Genomic DNA, 16,699 nt, shown 5'->3' with positions numbered 1-16,699 from the left:
TATGTAACTGGTCACCACATTTTGTATCCTCAAGAGAGATATTGAAAAGGAAATAATGATTTGTAGAAGGTCAGCAAAGAGCTTGCTTTAAATTAACTTAACTTGTTATTTAAAGGAAAAATTAATAAACTGTCTATATGGGATTTCTGCTTTAACATTGAAATTAAGATGTTCACACATTACTGACAAATAAGCTCATTTTGCTATATATTTTATAGCACACACAAACTTTAATAATGTAAATATATAAAAACCGTGCACTACTTCTTTTAGAGCTGGTTTTCAATGCACAACATGGATATTGCAATCTTCTTCTGCTATCTAGTAACTGACAACATAATTGCTCAGTGTTCCGATATAAAAATTGTAAGCACAGACAACACTCTAGCACTAACATAACAAACAATTTAAATTTGTGACAACACTACTGTCATTACAGCACAGTTTAAAGCAAATATCTACATTATTTCTGGGTATTTTCCAGGTATAATTTTTTAAGTTATTCCATGGTCTCCATTTTAATATTGAATATTTTCATTATTTGTCACACAGTAATTGTTCATATTTAACGTGCTTGTTATTTAATGTTTTCTAATCATAATCTGAGACCGTGTATACTTGGTTAAGTTCCCAGGGAGGACTACAGTGGAGAATTGATTCCCCCTAGTGGTTTGGAAGTAGTAAATATTTTTGCACATCTGTGTATGTGAAGCTGTACAGATTTTGTCTTTCGCATAAAAACAAACTGTATTTTACGAACAAAGACAAAGTAAAGTTACTACTAGTTTACTACAGTTTCACCTTTAAATGACCTGTGTACACATTTATCATGAAGTTGACTATTGTCCCCAAATACATTTTTTGTAATCCTAAATAATTGCACCAACACTGTTTGCCTCTGTTAGCAACAGAAAGCAATATCTTCAGAGCTATTGTATTAATTATCTTGCGTTTGAAGCAGGTTTAAATTTCCAATGCCTCACAGCAGGAATATTTGTAAGCTTTTAAAAAATGTATGTTATGATACATCTCGTCTGTTGGTTAAATGGCTTCTGTTTCCAGGCAACCGCTGAGCAATGGTATAGGGAATATCTCAAGGACAAGAGTTCCAGATGGAATAGCAGAGAAACCCCAAAGCAACATACACAGAGACAAGGTACTTAGATCGAAGAAGCAATATCATTTTTAACCTCTTACTTGCCAAGCAAAGCAATTTATGCCCCATCGTATTACACAAGGTTAGAAAGCTATAGTGATACTTTCCTTTAAAAATACAAATTAAGTTCAAATGTAAAGTGTGGTAACTACTGGCTTCAAACGAGCTAATTACATTGTGAACAACTTATTTCTTCATGCTGTAAACAACTACACTAATGTGCAGATCCTATTGAATTATTTATGTGATAAAGATCTACCTATTGTAAATGATAAGAATATTATAATTCGTGGATGAGTTCTATGATCATATAAAGGCACAACACCACTGGTTGAACGGTTTTACAGAGCACAGATTTTCAAGGTGACTTCTAATATCCATAATAACGTACTATGGATGCATTACCCCTTATATGGTTTACTAACTAACACTGAAGTGATGAGACCAGAATTCACATATTGTAAGCAAAGACATCAGAAATCACTGTTTGTATATTATACATACTTGCCTACTTTTGGCAAGTTCTTTCCGGGAGAGGGGCGTGACTGGAGGGCGGGAGGTGGCGGGGTGCGGCCAATCGCATAATTTTGGCCCCGTTTCCCCGCGACAGAAATGCCCCGGGGTCCGTGAGATTGACCCGAATCTCGGGAGTCTTGGCAAGTATGATATTATATTATATACATATTATATCAGCAGGATCTGCAACTTGCCAACTTATGGCAAGTATGATTTGGGAGCCTGCCGGGGAAGGTGGGCGTGCAGGGGCGGGGCCACAAAAATAGCTTAATTTTGGCCCCGCCCCAGGATGTAATGACGCAGAACGCGTCATTTTGCATCGGGGCGGTGCTAAATTCTGTCCACTTCACTAGGAAGTGGGCAGATCAGGGAGATTGTCACACTCTCCCGGGAGTCCGGGAGACTCACGCGAAATGTGAGAGTCTCACGGACATTCCGGGAGAGTTGGCAAGTATGCTCTGCACATTAGTGTAGTTGTTTACAACATGAAGAAATATGTTTTTCACAATGTAACTAGCACCAACACAGAGAAAGATTTATGTTCTTGCAGAGGTATTCCTTGTCCTAGGTAAGATGCTAGCAATGTATCTGTGGTAGGAAGCTACACAGCAATATTTATAGTTTACCTATACATGAGATAGCTAAGAGAGACAATATATAACAGCCCTAGGATACTCACACACAAGTGTTATGTGTATGATTTATAAATAGAGCCAGAAATGTATATAATATCGATGTTATCTGGGCGAAGCAAGTCTCATAATTTTAACTTTTTTGTAATTTAAATTTTTCAGCCAGTTTTCTCCTCAGAAACGTCACAGGTTTCCTATAAGGACAGGGATTGGATGAGAGTATAAAGTTAAGAAACTATACTCCAGTGATCTCTCCCTCTCAGTCCTACCCATTACACTTACAGTATGTCTGCAGCAGTTCAGCTAGGATGAAAATCCCCTGAAAATTGTCAACTGAATTTACAAAATTTGACATAATCTTTGAGTGACGGGATATTGTCAACATTACTATTATTCATGTTAAGATTATCTAGTTTCTAACAACACAGGCACGTCCACAAATCTCCTAAAGGATCAGGTCACCAGTTTGTTAATTTACTGCTTGCCGCGCATTGTTCATTATCTTTTTATGGTTGTACATACATTTTTAGTTTTAGGATTTATTGACAGTTGATTAAACCCATAAAACATGGTCTATGCTGCAGGTTGTCGTTTGCCAACCAAATGTTGGATAACAGAAAGAAAAACTGTCACTCGCCTGATGTTTTTCTTTTCTTTTTTCTTTTCCATATTTCAATAGTTGATTCAGAAAATTGTCAGAGGATACTTTACATATGGCTTGAATAATATTTCAGGCTTATCGCCAGCCCAAAACACAATGCTAGACTATGTGATCCCACGAGGTATATACAGCTACACTTGACAGCAGTTTCTGATGTGTTCCATATTGTAAGATATAAAAGTAAACACATACTTGCCAACTCTCCCGGAATGTCCGGGAGACTCCCAAAATCCAGGTAGGTCTCCTGGACTCCTGGGAGAGCAGACAGTATACTGCTATTTGATGGCCAAAATGATGCGATTTGCGATGAACCACGTCATTTTGGCCCCACCCCCACGACAAAATGCTGTTTTTGTCGCCGGGGTGGGGGCAAAACTACGTGATTGATCGCGTCCCACCCCCTCCTGCCCTCCAGTCACGCCCACTGCCCAGGGTCTCCCGAAATCCAATGTTAAAAGGTTGGCAAGTATGAGTAAACATGCCATTTCCTATTAGGGACAGACACATCATCAGACACATCATCAAGCTCAAAAAGTCAATGTGCTATTGAGTTTTTAATAGGATGTAGATCAGTCCTGGCCTGTGGCTCTCCAGGTGTTGTGAAACTACAAGTCCCAGAATACCTTGCCAGCTATCTGCTGACTACTGGCAAAGCATGCTGGGGCTTGTAGTTTCATAACACCTAAAGAGGCACAGATTGGTCAGGTTTGGTGTAGATGAAATCATTCTAATTTTCTATGATTAAAAAAAAACCCTCAAAATTGGAATATGTTAGTCTATCTTAAAAACTTTTAACTGTATAAATATACATTATACACTAAGGGAGGTATTCAATTGTCCGCGGGTTGGAGCGCGGAAAAACTATCACCGTTAATACGGTAATCTCTCGCTGGATTTCAGCTCGCAGCTCCCTGAGCTGCGAGCTGAAATCCAGCGAGTAAATTATGATAATCCTGCTCGGACCGTGGGATTTTCGGCAATCCCGCCGAAAATTGAATACCCCCTAAGGGTTTAAGGCCTGTACTTTTAAGTGAGTTGCTCCGACTTTTGGAATTGTTGTGATGATCAAGGCAGCTTAGCCAAATTCTTGTTTTAGAGAGGGATCAGCGGTCCTGACTCCACCACAGTAAATTGCTGTTATTCTGTAGTCTTCTTTAACCCAGTACAATGCGACCTGTTTCAACTTCGTTATGACGGCTTATATTCAAATTCTTTTAGCATGTGTTCCACACTCTCCCGTAAACATGCATGACTGCCAAGTGGAAGAACCATGCAATCAATTTTGCAATGATTATTCCTATTGTCCCTAACATTAAAAAGTAACAAATATTGTACCCATTACATTTACTATGCTTTGTCTCTTTAAAATTGCTGTAATTATAACTTCAATTAAATGCAGTAACAGCTGCAATGTAGCTTCCATACACAAACATTTGTTCTGTCGGGGGAGCGTCATGGTGTTGTTGATGTTGTTCTTGAATTCTGTATTGTGGGCAGCACGGTGGCTTGGTGGTTAGCACTTCTGCCTTGCAGCACTGGGGACATGAGTTCAATTCCTGACCATGTCCTTATCTGTGTGAAGTTTGTATGTTCCCCTCGTGTTTGCGTGGGTTTCCTCCGGGTGCTCCGGTTCTCTCCCACACTTCAAAAAACATACTGGAAGGTTAATTGGCTGCTAACCAAAAAATTTACCCTAGTCTGTGTGTCTGTGTGTGTGTGTGTGTGTGTGTGTGTGTGTGTGTGTGTGTGTGTGTTAGGGAATTTAGACTGTAAATGATGATGATGATGGTGTGTTTTATTGTTCTGCAATTTGCCCTAGTTCCCCTTAGAAAATAATAATACATTTATTGATGATCTATTGACTGATGTAGTTTATGGTCATTCACTTGCTACATTTCCCAAAAGGATTGTATTGAATGGACTGGTCCATGGAGGCACCATTACTGTATTTATGGTAAGGGTCTTGTAGTTTAGAGTGAGGACCCCAGATGACATGTGTAAGTTTGTAGATTTAGATGTGTTGTCAGTCATAGTTTTCATCCATTTTCCTTTTCAGAATATTTGCAGTTATTGTTCTGCCCTCGTATGCAATATACATGCATGGAAAGTCTCTGTTATTGACGCTGAGACTTGGGTTTTCTATAGAAGTCTCAAGATTTAAGACAAGTAAAAGTGAAATTTTCAGAAGGACATAATTGCTGGCTGTTAATTTTTACATGTGAAAGGGCAGTCTCAGATTGAAATGTGTAACCATTGGTTTACAAATATTTCCAACATGGAGCTGATTTGTTGTTGAAGTAGGTCATATATTACAGATGACGCACACTTTGGTGAGAATGAGGTGCATTGGGTCAGAGGTCAGCAGACAGATGGCAGCTGTGATAATGAGGGATGAGTTTTGGTGCTGGAGACATGCAGTGGGAGAGAGGATGGTATGTTTACATCTATAAGTTATCTGATGTCACTCTGGGCATCTGTCTGAGGCTGTGGGATATATTTTATTAATACATGGTGGGCTTATAGCATATACAGAGGAGATTATTTTTTGCATCCATTTTTACACCTATAGAGCTGGTGGAAGTGTTACCCAGTCATACTTGTCCATAGTTTCTGCCAAGTATTTTTTACATTTTAGTTCATGGGTCTTTCATAGGTGTATAAGGATCTGAAAATGGCATGTATAGAATAACTGTTTGCCCCATTGCAGCCAGTTGCACGTTGAAGGGAGAGTGATTCAAATCTATTTAATGGTCTGTAAATTCTGGATTTTGAGGAATGTAAAAAATTCAGGAGTATTTAATACTGATAAAAGCATGAAGAGGGGATGAGAATTTCCAATTGTATGTCAAGAAATGAGGAGTAGGCCTGAGTAAGTGCCAAATCATTTAGGAAACTGATGTCACCCGTCAGCCAGGCCCCAAAAGACTGCTGGCATGATTCATTAATGAATGTAAGTCCATTTACGTGACGTATTTTGTGTTTATTCCGAAACATACGCTAAAGAACGCAATACATGTTTGCATGTATATGACACTTCCAACAGCCTACATTTTGAAGGGAGATGAAGGGGCATATGGACCTAGTCAATGTACAGTAAGGGCGTGCCAAGGTTGAGCACATGTAGCAGTGTCCGCTCAAGCTCTGGTCCTCCCTAAGGTACATAATTTTCAGGCGTATCACTTGCACCAACTACAGGGCCGGTGTAAGCCCCAAGTGACAGAGATCACGGTAACGTATGTATGCTAGAACATGTGTTTGCGATCAAGAGCAACTGTAAATATGTATTTTATGTACAGTTGACATAAATTACATCCTGATAAATGTATTTCATGGAAAAAACCCACACATTAGACTGTTGTGCACGCTTTAACAAATCAGGCCCTGTGTGTTTTTCCTAGGACTAAATAAAGGGTAACAGTATTATGGGAGACAGGGTGAGAGCTAGGTTAATATAATTTATTGGAGTAATCCTGTTTTGAAAGTGAGTACGCAAGAGGAGGGATATTTTTGATTCATGAGAGTTGCTGGTGCTTTGGAAACCAGAGGAGTCATGGAGAATTAATGCACTCTGCTTTAATGGTGGTCCGGACCTTTGCATTACGGGAGGTTTCATTGGACACACTGGGCAAGCTTCATTGCAAAAAAAGTTACCGATTCCAAAACCCCCGCCACAGGCAGGATGTTGTAGTATACAGAGCCTGTCTCTAGGGTGTGTTTTTTGCCAAAAAAACAAGTTACTGTGTTGTAGGAATTTAAAAATATGCGGTGAGATCCAAAGGTGGAGAGTCAGGAAGAGATAAAGCAGTGTCAGCAAGTTTATCTTGAATGAGTTGATCCGGTCAATCCAGGGGGTTAAGTTTTTGTTCTAAGAGGCAAGGTTGGATTTAAAAGCAGCTAATAGGGGTAGATAATTGGCTTGTAAAAGATGATGATAGTGTTTGGTAATATGTATGCCTAATTATTTTATATGGCTAGCCATTTTTAGTTCAATTCTCTCAGTTTTATCATGGTAGGGGGATGTGAAGGTCCAGCACCTCTGTATTGTCAGAGTTGACTTTACATCCTGACAAAGTGCTATATTGCTTACTTTTCATGAAACAGCAGTCTGCATATTTTACTAGTCAGAAATGATTCTGGAAAGGCATGGAAAACATAAACACTGCAATGCTAGCTGCCACAATACATTTCCTTTTGTACAGGATTTCCATGTTAGTTATGTATAGATGGCGTAGACATCACAAAGTAGTCACTTTTGTGTTGCACCACGGTGTAGATGTCATTGTATGTCATAGCCAATCCCCATTCACTTTAATGGAAAAAGTATAATAATGTTATATGTATTTGGTGCTATTTTGTGAGCCAAGAGATCTAAATGCTGCAATAATGCTTAATTCATGATTCCAGACACTACTGAAATCAGAGACATAACTAGAAATTAAATTGTAATGTGGCCCTCTATGTACCATCATAAAGAGCCATCCTATCCCCACCCAATATTGCAGAGTACTAATTGCATTAGTAGAAATCTGGCACATTGGTCTTAGGCTTAGGCACACTTTTACCTCTGGGACTGGGACCATGTGCTGCCAGCCCCCGTAGAGGTCGCATGGACTGCTACAGCTACAGTTATGTCCTTGTATGAAGTATATTTGCTGCGTGGCTGCACTGGAATTAGTTGACAGGCCTGCGGAATGCAGCCGTACTGCATGTCTACTCCTATCTTTCCGGATTTACATGCCAGGTCTAGTAACCTTTGTAGCTGGGCTTTACATAGTTCTCCAGACCAGGGGGTAAATGTATCAAGCTGTGAGTTTTCCGGCGGGTTTGAGAAACCAATCAGATTCTAGCTATCATTTATTTAGTACATTCTACAAAATGATAGTTAGAATCTGATTGGTTGCTATAGGCAACATCTCCACTTTTCAAACCTGCCGGAAAACTCTCAGCTTGATACATTTACCTCCAGGAGTCCAAGGCAAACGTCCCTTCATAACGTTTTGTGAAATCACTGCCACATGTGTAATGTACTCTGTACCATTATGGAACATCGTGGTACATGATTAGCTAAAATGTCCCAGGCATTATAACTGTATTTAAAATCTAGTCCTACCTGTGAGCATCTACGTTTCCACCTGTTTATTATACCAGCTCAAGCTTATTTTCTTCTAGTCTTAGAAAATCACATTTAATTCCACTTTCCTCAAGATATTATCTTCAATAGACTTAAACAATTGCATTTAAGTGACCTACATTACATACAAATGAATTTTAAAAGGCCACATTTCTTCTCCCTTCTAGCTGATAAGAGTAAAGCATAAAAATAAAAGCTCTGGAATCACTAGTTGCAATTTAGCCATGGATATTTTTTCTTTAAATGAGGAACTGTAAGTAGAACTTTTTTTTTTGCGCAGTTTTTAAACTGCTATATTTTGTTTAGATTACTTTTCTGCTCTGAAAATAAATATTGGCCTAGAGGTGGGTTTAACAACCTAGAACACTCCAGCAGTAGTTGATCTGTATGTTCTGTGATGCCCAGTCTAGCCACTACCTGGCTTAGTATCCTGGTCAATGCAGTTCAGCGAAAGCTGGTGGTATTAGTTTGTTCTGTCCTAGACTAGAGCCAGTGTAGTAATGGATGTAAAGGAGTAAACAATAAAACAAGAGTACAAATCTACAATTTCACACTTCTCTTTCAGGGATGAACCAGTACATTGCCAGGTCCCATAGCTAAATCTGGTTACTTCTCTAGCCCCTCAGACCCTCCTCTTTGCTCTCAAAAGAGCAGAGCAGGGGGCTCTTCTGAACATGCGCAGTGGGTGTGTGCTCAGGAGAGACCTTTACTCTGCTGGGACCTCAGGCAACAGTGAAGGGCGGGGGGGGGGAGCGATGGGTCCCCCTTTACTCCAGATACTATAGCTGTCGGACCCCTTGCACCCGCTATAGTTGTGCTACTGCTTCCTGTTTAATGTACTCTAAATAGATTTATGTTTTTTGTTGTTTTGTTAATTTCTGTAAATGTCTTTGTTTAGTATTACACTATGGCTTTTACATTATAAATTTCTGGTTGTTGTATGTTGACATTTTATATATGATGCTAAGTGTACAACCAAATATTTTTTAAAAAACTAGATTTATTGCGCAGTAAATAACAGAAAAGCAGCTGCCTGGTAGAAGAAATAGTATCAGATCCGACATCCGTCTTTCCCATAGCTAACTTTTCTTTTTGTGAAATGACAGATTTATCTCTCACAGTGCAGAGGGATCCAGGTTAGTTTATATTTCAATCTGCTGTATTATGTGCTAACAGGCTGCTGAACAGCAAAGTTGTAACAGCAATCAAGGACTCTGCAGCTCCTACAATCAAAATTATCTGCTGCCAGATCTCTTACAACAGAGCCATCCTTCAGAGACTTCAGAGAATCAGCACAAAACTCCTCAAAAAAGTCACAGACCCTTCAACAAATCTTTAAATGATCAGGTGAAATCATTTTGTTTCATGTCCCATCCTACTGGATTAGCCAATCAAGAGATAGAGAATGAGCAGTTGTCTTTGCATTAGTAGGTCACCTTTTGCACCTTCATGACATATATGTTTCACACAGCTTTATTTAGAGCAAACACTGCCGCAGCACACAATACTTTTCACAATCCATTCATTGCAATAGAACAGTGAAGTACTATGAAAATATCCCTCTTTTTGTTTATATCACACATATACAGCTATACTTAATCTAATTGTCAGTATTAAATCCTTATACTCACTAGCGTAAAACTTGTGCATGGTACTGGCATTTTGAACACTTGTACAATGCATGAAAACTGGTCTGACAGTGTACTCATCTGTTCCAATGACACCATACCTACTCATGTTTCTCTTGCGGGCACTGGAGGGTTGGTGAGAGATACACAATGCTTATGGTGAGTCAGCAGTACTATCGTGCTCAAGCCTGGCCAAGCAGTGGCTCTCCAGGTGTTGTGAAACTACAAGTCCCAGCATGCACTGCCAGCTATCGGCTGGCTATCTACTGGCAAGACATGCTTGGGTTTGTAGTTTTATAACACCTGAAGAATCACAGGTTGGCCAGGCTAGTTGTTTCTCATTGGTGATTGCGTATTGACCTCTCCAGCTTATAGTATTTAAACCATTAGCATCACCGATATATTTATTAAGTCACACCTATTTGCATTACTTAATTGACACTTCATTTGGACTAGACAGGAAATGCAACTTGCATTTAATTTTTTTTATAATTTTTTATTTTCAATGGTCAGTAAAGAATATACAGAAAGTAGAACGATAATACTGTGTTACATACATAGTGAAAACAAAACAGCAATTATGATATATCGTGTTCAAGAGAAACATTAGACAAAAAGTGACCAGTTTTTACGGTTTAGAGAGCGATATTAAGAGTTGGCAGTAGGAACATGAGGGATTGTGGGGGGTGGGGGGGGGGGTAACCACCAATTTAAGCAGTGTGAATATTCAGAGGGCACTTAGGGTATAAAGAGCCAAGAGCAATGGGAGAGGTGCTAGTCAGGAGAGACTATGGTCATCGCAGATGGATCAGGCTGGGGGATGCGGCAGGTTGAGGGGGAAGAGCGTGTTCTGCACTTAGCCATGTTACATTTAATTTTTAATGGGGTAAATAACAGATGTGAACAGGGTTTGTATTTATTTTACATGTTATATGGAAAATGTGATCTTCACAATTAATAAAAATCTTATTATATTGTGTACAATTAGGGGAATACAACTTTAGCATTTACTACTAACACTGTCAAGCCACCTCTCTATGCTATCTTTGGGTATAAATATACACACTTGTACATGGGAATAATTAGTATATGAAAGTATACGGAATATATGACAGCTAGAAATATAGTGAACATTTCGAGGGGTTTCACTTTTGATGTTATTTCTCTCCCATCTTTAGACTCCAAATGGCGAAAGTCCACAACCAAAAAATAGCTCCTCTTCCACTACATCATTTAGTGCGTTCATTGACCCAAGGCTCCTGCAGTTCTCACCTCCGACCAGTCCCACAGTCTCCCGTGAGTAGAAATGAGAGTGATGTGGCTCTTGAGCTAATCAGAGGCTATCTGCAGCCTTCAGTATGTCTATGTATTCAAGCTGATCAAACTTACTGTAAATGTATAAATGTATATGCTTTTAATCTTGCAAATGTTCTTGGCAAAATCTACAAATGTTGCACCCTATGGGACAGTTGGCTTTAGTCCATAATGTGCATCAGTGATGCCGATTAGTCACAGCATCTGTGACCCACCTCTGTGCAAAGAGAGGTCCAGCTGACTGGTGGAACAGGGCCAAGTGTCTATGATGGCGTTCCTATCAAAAGTCTGTTTTATTTTGTGAAAAGAACCTCACATTTGTATTAAATTCTAAATCTAAAATATTTTGGGATGTTGTTTACAAAACAATAGTTGCCACTAATATTGATAGCATGTAATATATATCAGTATTCTCTGCTTGGTACTAATAGATATTGCACTTTAGTACTTTCCGAGTAAATGGATTTCATTTGTTACGTGCCCTTGTCGTCTTCTTGATTTAGCTAGTGGAATAAAAGTGGAGCCTTTCCGCAGAGAAAATGCAAGGAAAGGATCGGTTGTCAATGTTAATCCGACAAATATTCGACCTCAGAGTGACAGCCCAGAGATTCGCAAGTATAAGAAGAAATTCAATTCTGAGATCCTGTGCGCTGCACTCTGGGGTGAGTTTTACTAGATTATATGTATTGCTCTCTGAAACTTTTGTTTTTAAATGACTGCTCTGTATGTCCTACAGCTTTTTCAGTATCTGTGTATTGGTTTTAACAGTCAGTTTTAGCTTATTTCTACTTTGTGATGCATGTACAGCATTTTCTAACATTTAAAAATCTGATAATACTTGCCAGTGTAAACTGTATTCAACAGACGTTAAGTAATATACAGTTGTGCTACAAATTTTGTAAACCCTTTAGAATTTTCTGCATAAATGTGTTCATATCATCATCTAAGTCATAAAATTAGATAAAGGGAACCCAATGCATCAAATACTTTTTTATTCATTTAGCGATCAAAATGTTCAAACATTAAATTCCTTTGTCAGAAAAAGAGCGAAAAAGTAACTAAAAACACTGTATAAAAGGATTGTAAAAAAAAGGTGTTATTTATAAACCGATTGCATTCATTTTCCCACAATTGTGCCTGCTTTGACACATCATTCATACACAGGGCCGGATTAACCCGAGGTCTAACTGGGCTATAGCCCAGGGGCCTCGGGCATCCAGGGGGCCCTTCAAAGTCCTCAGCAGCATTATTGATCGGTCCGGGGGCGGGGGCGCCCCCTGCCAGATCAATGCTGTCATTGCAGTCATCCGTCCCCGGTGCCGCTCAGTAATCTGCTTACTGAGGAGATCTCGCGAGAGTTCACGAACTCTCGCAAGATCTCCTCAGTAAGGAGCTTACAGCGCGCCATGGAAGGAGGACTGCTCTGACAGGTAAGCCTCCATTCCCTTAATCCGGCCCTGTTCATACATAGAGTAGCCAGAGTGCATTTGACACCTGAAGAGCCACGGGTAGGCAAATCAGGGAATTCCTTCTGGAATATGAGAAAGGTACATTAATACAGCAGACCCTGAGGACATATTTAAATATAAGATTTGATTATGGTGGTATATAATATAAGAGCATACTTACCAACTCTATGGAGTTGTCTTCCGGGAGCCTGCTGGGGGAGGTGGGCGTGAGGGGGGCGGGGCGCCAAAAATCGCATAATTTTGGACCCGCGATTCACTGAGAAATTTTGGTTGTGGACCAAATTCTGCCCACTTCACTAGGAAGTGGGCAGAATTCGGATGATTGCCATACTCTCCCAGGAGTCCGTGAGACTCTCCCAAAATGCAGGAGTCTCCCGGACGTTCCGGGAGAGTTGGCAAGTATGTATAAGAGATGAAGGCATTGGAAGCTATTTTTTGCAGTTTAGCAGATAATGACACTGATATTGACTCATGGGAAACAGGCTCGGGGGTGGCGGTAGTCGTACCATGGCCAGTGCTTTCAGTGGGGCACCTTTTTCTAAATCTAGTTGCGTTTTATCTAGGAAGAGCATCTAATGTCAATTAAATGTCATTTATTTAATGTTATGAATGTAATTACAAAGTAAATATTAAATGGTGCCTTTAGAAGTAGACAGCCTGATGTCTGTGTTTTCACTAATTATATATTTAATTTATACTGACAACTTTGTGTACCACAGTCATACCCATAGTATATTTGATCATTTCTGGGCCTCCTGTACCTATTCTACAATTTGAATACCTTCCCTGCTGGAAAGCAGCCCACAGATGAACAAATACATGTTTCATTTTAGGAAGCATATGCAATGTAGTACATTAGGATTGGAAGTAGCAAGATGGGAGCTGCTACAGAAAACAAGTCATCGCTTTTTTTTAAATATAGAACTCCGTATGTGTCCCAGAGCGCCCTCTAGAGGGATTCCCATGTGATTGCACTGATAGCAAATATCTAGAGCCAGCACTGTTAATATCCAAGTGAGTTGTGGTCTTAAACTGTGTAATGTGCTATTTATACTTTGTGCTCTGACATACCAGGTGTTAACTTGCTGGTGGGAACAGAACATGGCCTATTGCTCTTGGATAGGAGTGGACAGGGGAGAGTTTATTCCCTAATCAGCAGAAGACGATTTTACCAAATTGACGTTCTGGAAGGATTGAATATTCTAATCACTATTTCAGGTGGGCCGTGTTCATACAAGTCGTTACATGTGCAATTTCTATGTAGTATGGTTTCACTATTGGAAATCCTGGCTTTATAAAATCAACTTTGTCATCTTTCTGGTTTTGCATTTATGATGATAACCTTGGTTGCTCATTACATATAGTTATGTGCTTTCTGGCTCTTACCTTAACGTTGTTGGAAGATTCTACTGCTGAAGCTGATTAGTTTGGTCAAAAGCAGTGCATACTCCTTACAGGTTTTTTTTGTCTCTAATTTTAAGGGATCTTTTCTTTAGTGTAAAAATAGTGATATTTTTACACTATGATTCATGCAATCTAATGTGAGAAAGAAGAAAAAAACAACAACATAATAATCGTATCAATTAGAAGAGAAAAACTTGTGGATTTTTTTTCTCCTAAAAAATCAACAAAAGTGACAATTTTATTATGTCTGAGTGATCTTGGTTTCTGAATTCTTATTTATGTCAGCTTCTCAAATGTTATGATAGAACATCTTAATAGTGTTTACGAATACCACTGTAATGTATTTGCAGAGAATGTATATATCATAAAGAATTGATGTATCATCATCATTTATTTATTTATACAGTGCCACTAATTCCGCAGCGCTGTACAGAGAACTCACTCACATCAGTCCCTGCCCTATTGGAGCTTACAGTCTAAATTCCCTAACACACACACACAGATAGACTAGGGTCAAATTGTTAGCAGCCAATTAGCCTACTAGTATGTTTTTGGAGTGTGGGAGGAATGCGGATCACCCAGAGGAAATCCACGCAAGCACGGGGAGAACATACAAACTGCACACAAATAAGGCCATGGTCGGGAATTAAATTCATGACCCCAGTGCTGTAAGGCAGAAGTGCTAACCACTAAGCCACCGTGCTGCCCACACACCTCTAAATTAATTTTATAATTAAGTTGATTGATCCAACACTCAGAGCAGAAGTTGAAGGAAAACATATGACAGAGCAGTATTACAGTAGGTAATATCTGATACTGTCCTTTGAAATGTGTCAATGTCAATGCTAAGTAGCAGGGTGCTCTCCAGCATGTGGCATTATGAGTATTTATTTTTATGTAGCTTTACTTAAAAATACACAGTTATAATTAGTGGAGTCAGTATAACAGAACTTGTACATAATGGGGCTCTTGCTTTCATAGGAGCATTTTATTTTTAAAGGCATGTGAATCCCTCTCCGCATCAGCCCCTATATTTGATCCATAAAACATTTTTTTTCTTTTTCACTTAAGGCAAAAAAAACAAACTGAGAGTTTATTACTTATCATGGCTAAGGAATAAAATCCTACGGAATGATCCAGAGGTAGAGAAAAAACAAGGCTGGGTTTCAGTCGGAGATCTGGAAGGTTGTGTACACTACAAAGTCGGTAAGTGGACGTTTTCTCAAAATACGTTAAATTCCCCAATGGGAACTAATTTTGTCAGGTAAAATAATTACAGTGTACAGTATGTACTCATGTAAAATGTTTTTTTTCTTATTGTTTTGCCTTCATCCCAACTTAGAGAATGCTCCTGACTCTGCTCTGCCAATCCTCACATTCTCCAGGCAGTGCTGTTGGATGATTTTACAAGTGGTATATTTAGATGATGGACTTATAGGAGGAAGTGATACTTTCTCTTTAAATGTTAAAAATCACTTTTTGACTGTACGCTTAAAGAGGACTGGTCCGTAGTCTATTCTTTGTTTTTATTTAGCTGGAAAAAAAGTTTTGTCTTTGCAAAAACAACATTATCTCTCCACTTTCCTACCAAGAGAGGCATTAGAATAAGTGTGCCTAAATTACTAATTGCAATACTGGTACATGCTCCGACTCTCAAGCGTCACCACCTATGCTGCACTCCACAGATCCTGGCACTTAAACTTGTACTAAAAGTGGTGATATACTAGAGGGAGGTAGACCTGGGGCTACACAGCTCTGCCTAGTGACAACTTTCACATGGTCATCACTTTTCAGCCATTCCTACACATTCTTTCCTGGTCTGGTTACTTGCAGGAAGCTGTGACTTACAGCTGACAAGGGTGGTGTGGGTACAGAGGGTTTGGTCCTTCCCTGGGGGCCTGATGGAGCTGAATAGATGGAAGTGGATAGAACTTCAGCCCCATCTGCAGTCCTAGCAATGCTGGATTATGGGCGGAGTAGTGTGACTGCACAGACCAATAGCTTCCCATGCAGTCACATCTTCTGAGGATGCTTTCATTGAAGCTGTGTACAGAGCCTGGGGGTGGGACAGTGTTAATACGCTCACTAAGCTACGCATGCAGCACAAGCTTTGGTGTAGGCTGAACGCACAGCATGGGAGTATAAGAAGCATGTGAATGTTCACAGCAGCACAGATTATTTTAGATGGTTATGCTGATTTTATGGGAGGAAGTGACTTGTCCACTTGTGTTATTTTATTACTGAGACTAGGGTGTATATGACAGGGATTGTGTCATGATGTAAAAAGGGAAATGGAGATAAACAGGAGACCGCAGACTGAATATTAGATAGTGGAAGGGGCAAGGTACTCCAGCAGCACAAAGTAGTGATTTGAGGCTCCTCTGAAACTGATGCAGAAAGATTGTGGTGTCAAACACACCTCTATGTGAAGCAGAGTTGATAATATTCAGCTTGTTTGAAAAGTTGGTCAATTATCCTTTTTTTTTTTTAAAAAAAAAAATGAAAAACTTTTGTCAGACCAATGACAGCTCTGCTTTAATACTTTAGTTACCCACCTTGTGATCGTCAATTCAGTAGCAGTCCCAACTTTCTTTCATGTAGGAATATGTATAGAATTGGAAAGAAACAAAATCAGTTTAACTAGTCTGTCTAACCACGTTCAACTAGAAGATCTCCTGGAAACTTATAACAACAATTTTGTCTGTTGACAATGTGTTGTTCAGAAAGTAATGGTCTACTTTCACATACACATACAAGGTATTAAATAGTTCTAGCTGAGCCATTCCTT

The 16,699-nt window shown here is 39.4% G+C and overlaps 1 protein-coding gene across 2 annotated transcripts in view; it reads left to right on the top strand.

Moving 5' to 3' along the window:
* Nucleotides 1-16,699, top strand: part of NRK (Nik related kinase) — a 184,988-nt gene that overhangs the window by 120,245 nt on the left and 48,044 nt on the right. For both annotated transcript variants that reach the window (XM_075184270.1, XM_075184269.1), the window contains 6 exons: nucleotides 1,063-1,156; nucleotides 9,273-9,443; nucleotides 10,903-11,020; nucleotides 11,542-11,700; nucleotides 13,582-13,725; nucleotides 14,983-15,117. In XM_075184270.1, the coding sequence (XP_075040371.1) occupies nucleotides 1,063-1,156; nucleotides 9,273-9,443; nucleotides 10,903-11,020; nucleotides 11,542-11,700; nucleotides 13,582-13,725; nucleotides 14,983-15,117 (821 nt within the window). The remainder of the gene's footprint in view (nucleotides 1-1,062; nucleotides 1,157-9,272; nucleotides 9,444-10,902; nucleotides 11,021-11,541; nucleotides 11,701-13,581; nucleotides 13,726-14,982; nucleotides 15,118-16,699) is intronic.

This window comes from Mixophyes fleayi, chromosome 9, assembly GCF_038048845.1.
Source record: "Mixophyes fleayi isolate aMixFle1 chromosome 9, aMixFle1.hap1, whole genome shotgun sequence".
Lineage (NCBI taxonomy): Eukaryota > Metazoa > Chordata > Amphibia > Anura > Limnodynastidae > Mixophyes > Mixophyes fleayi.
Note: the sequence above shows the minus strand (reverse complement) of the source record. Positions and strands in the feature narration are given on the sequence as shown.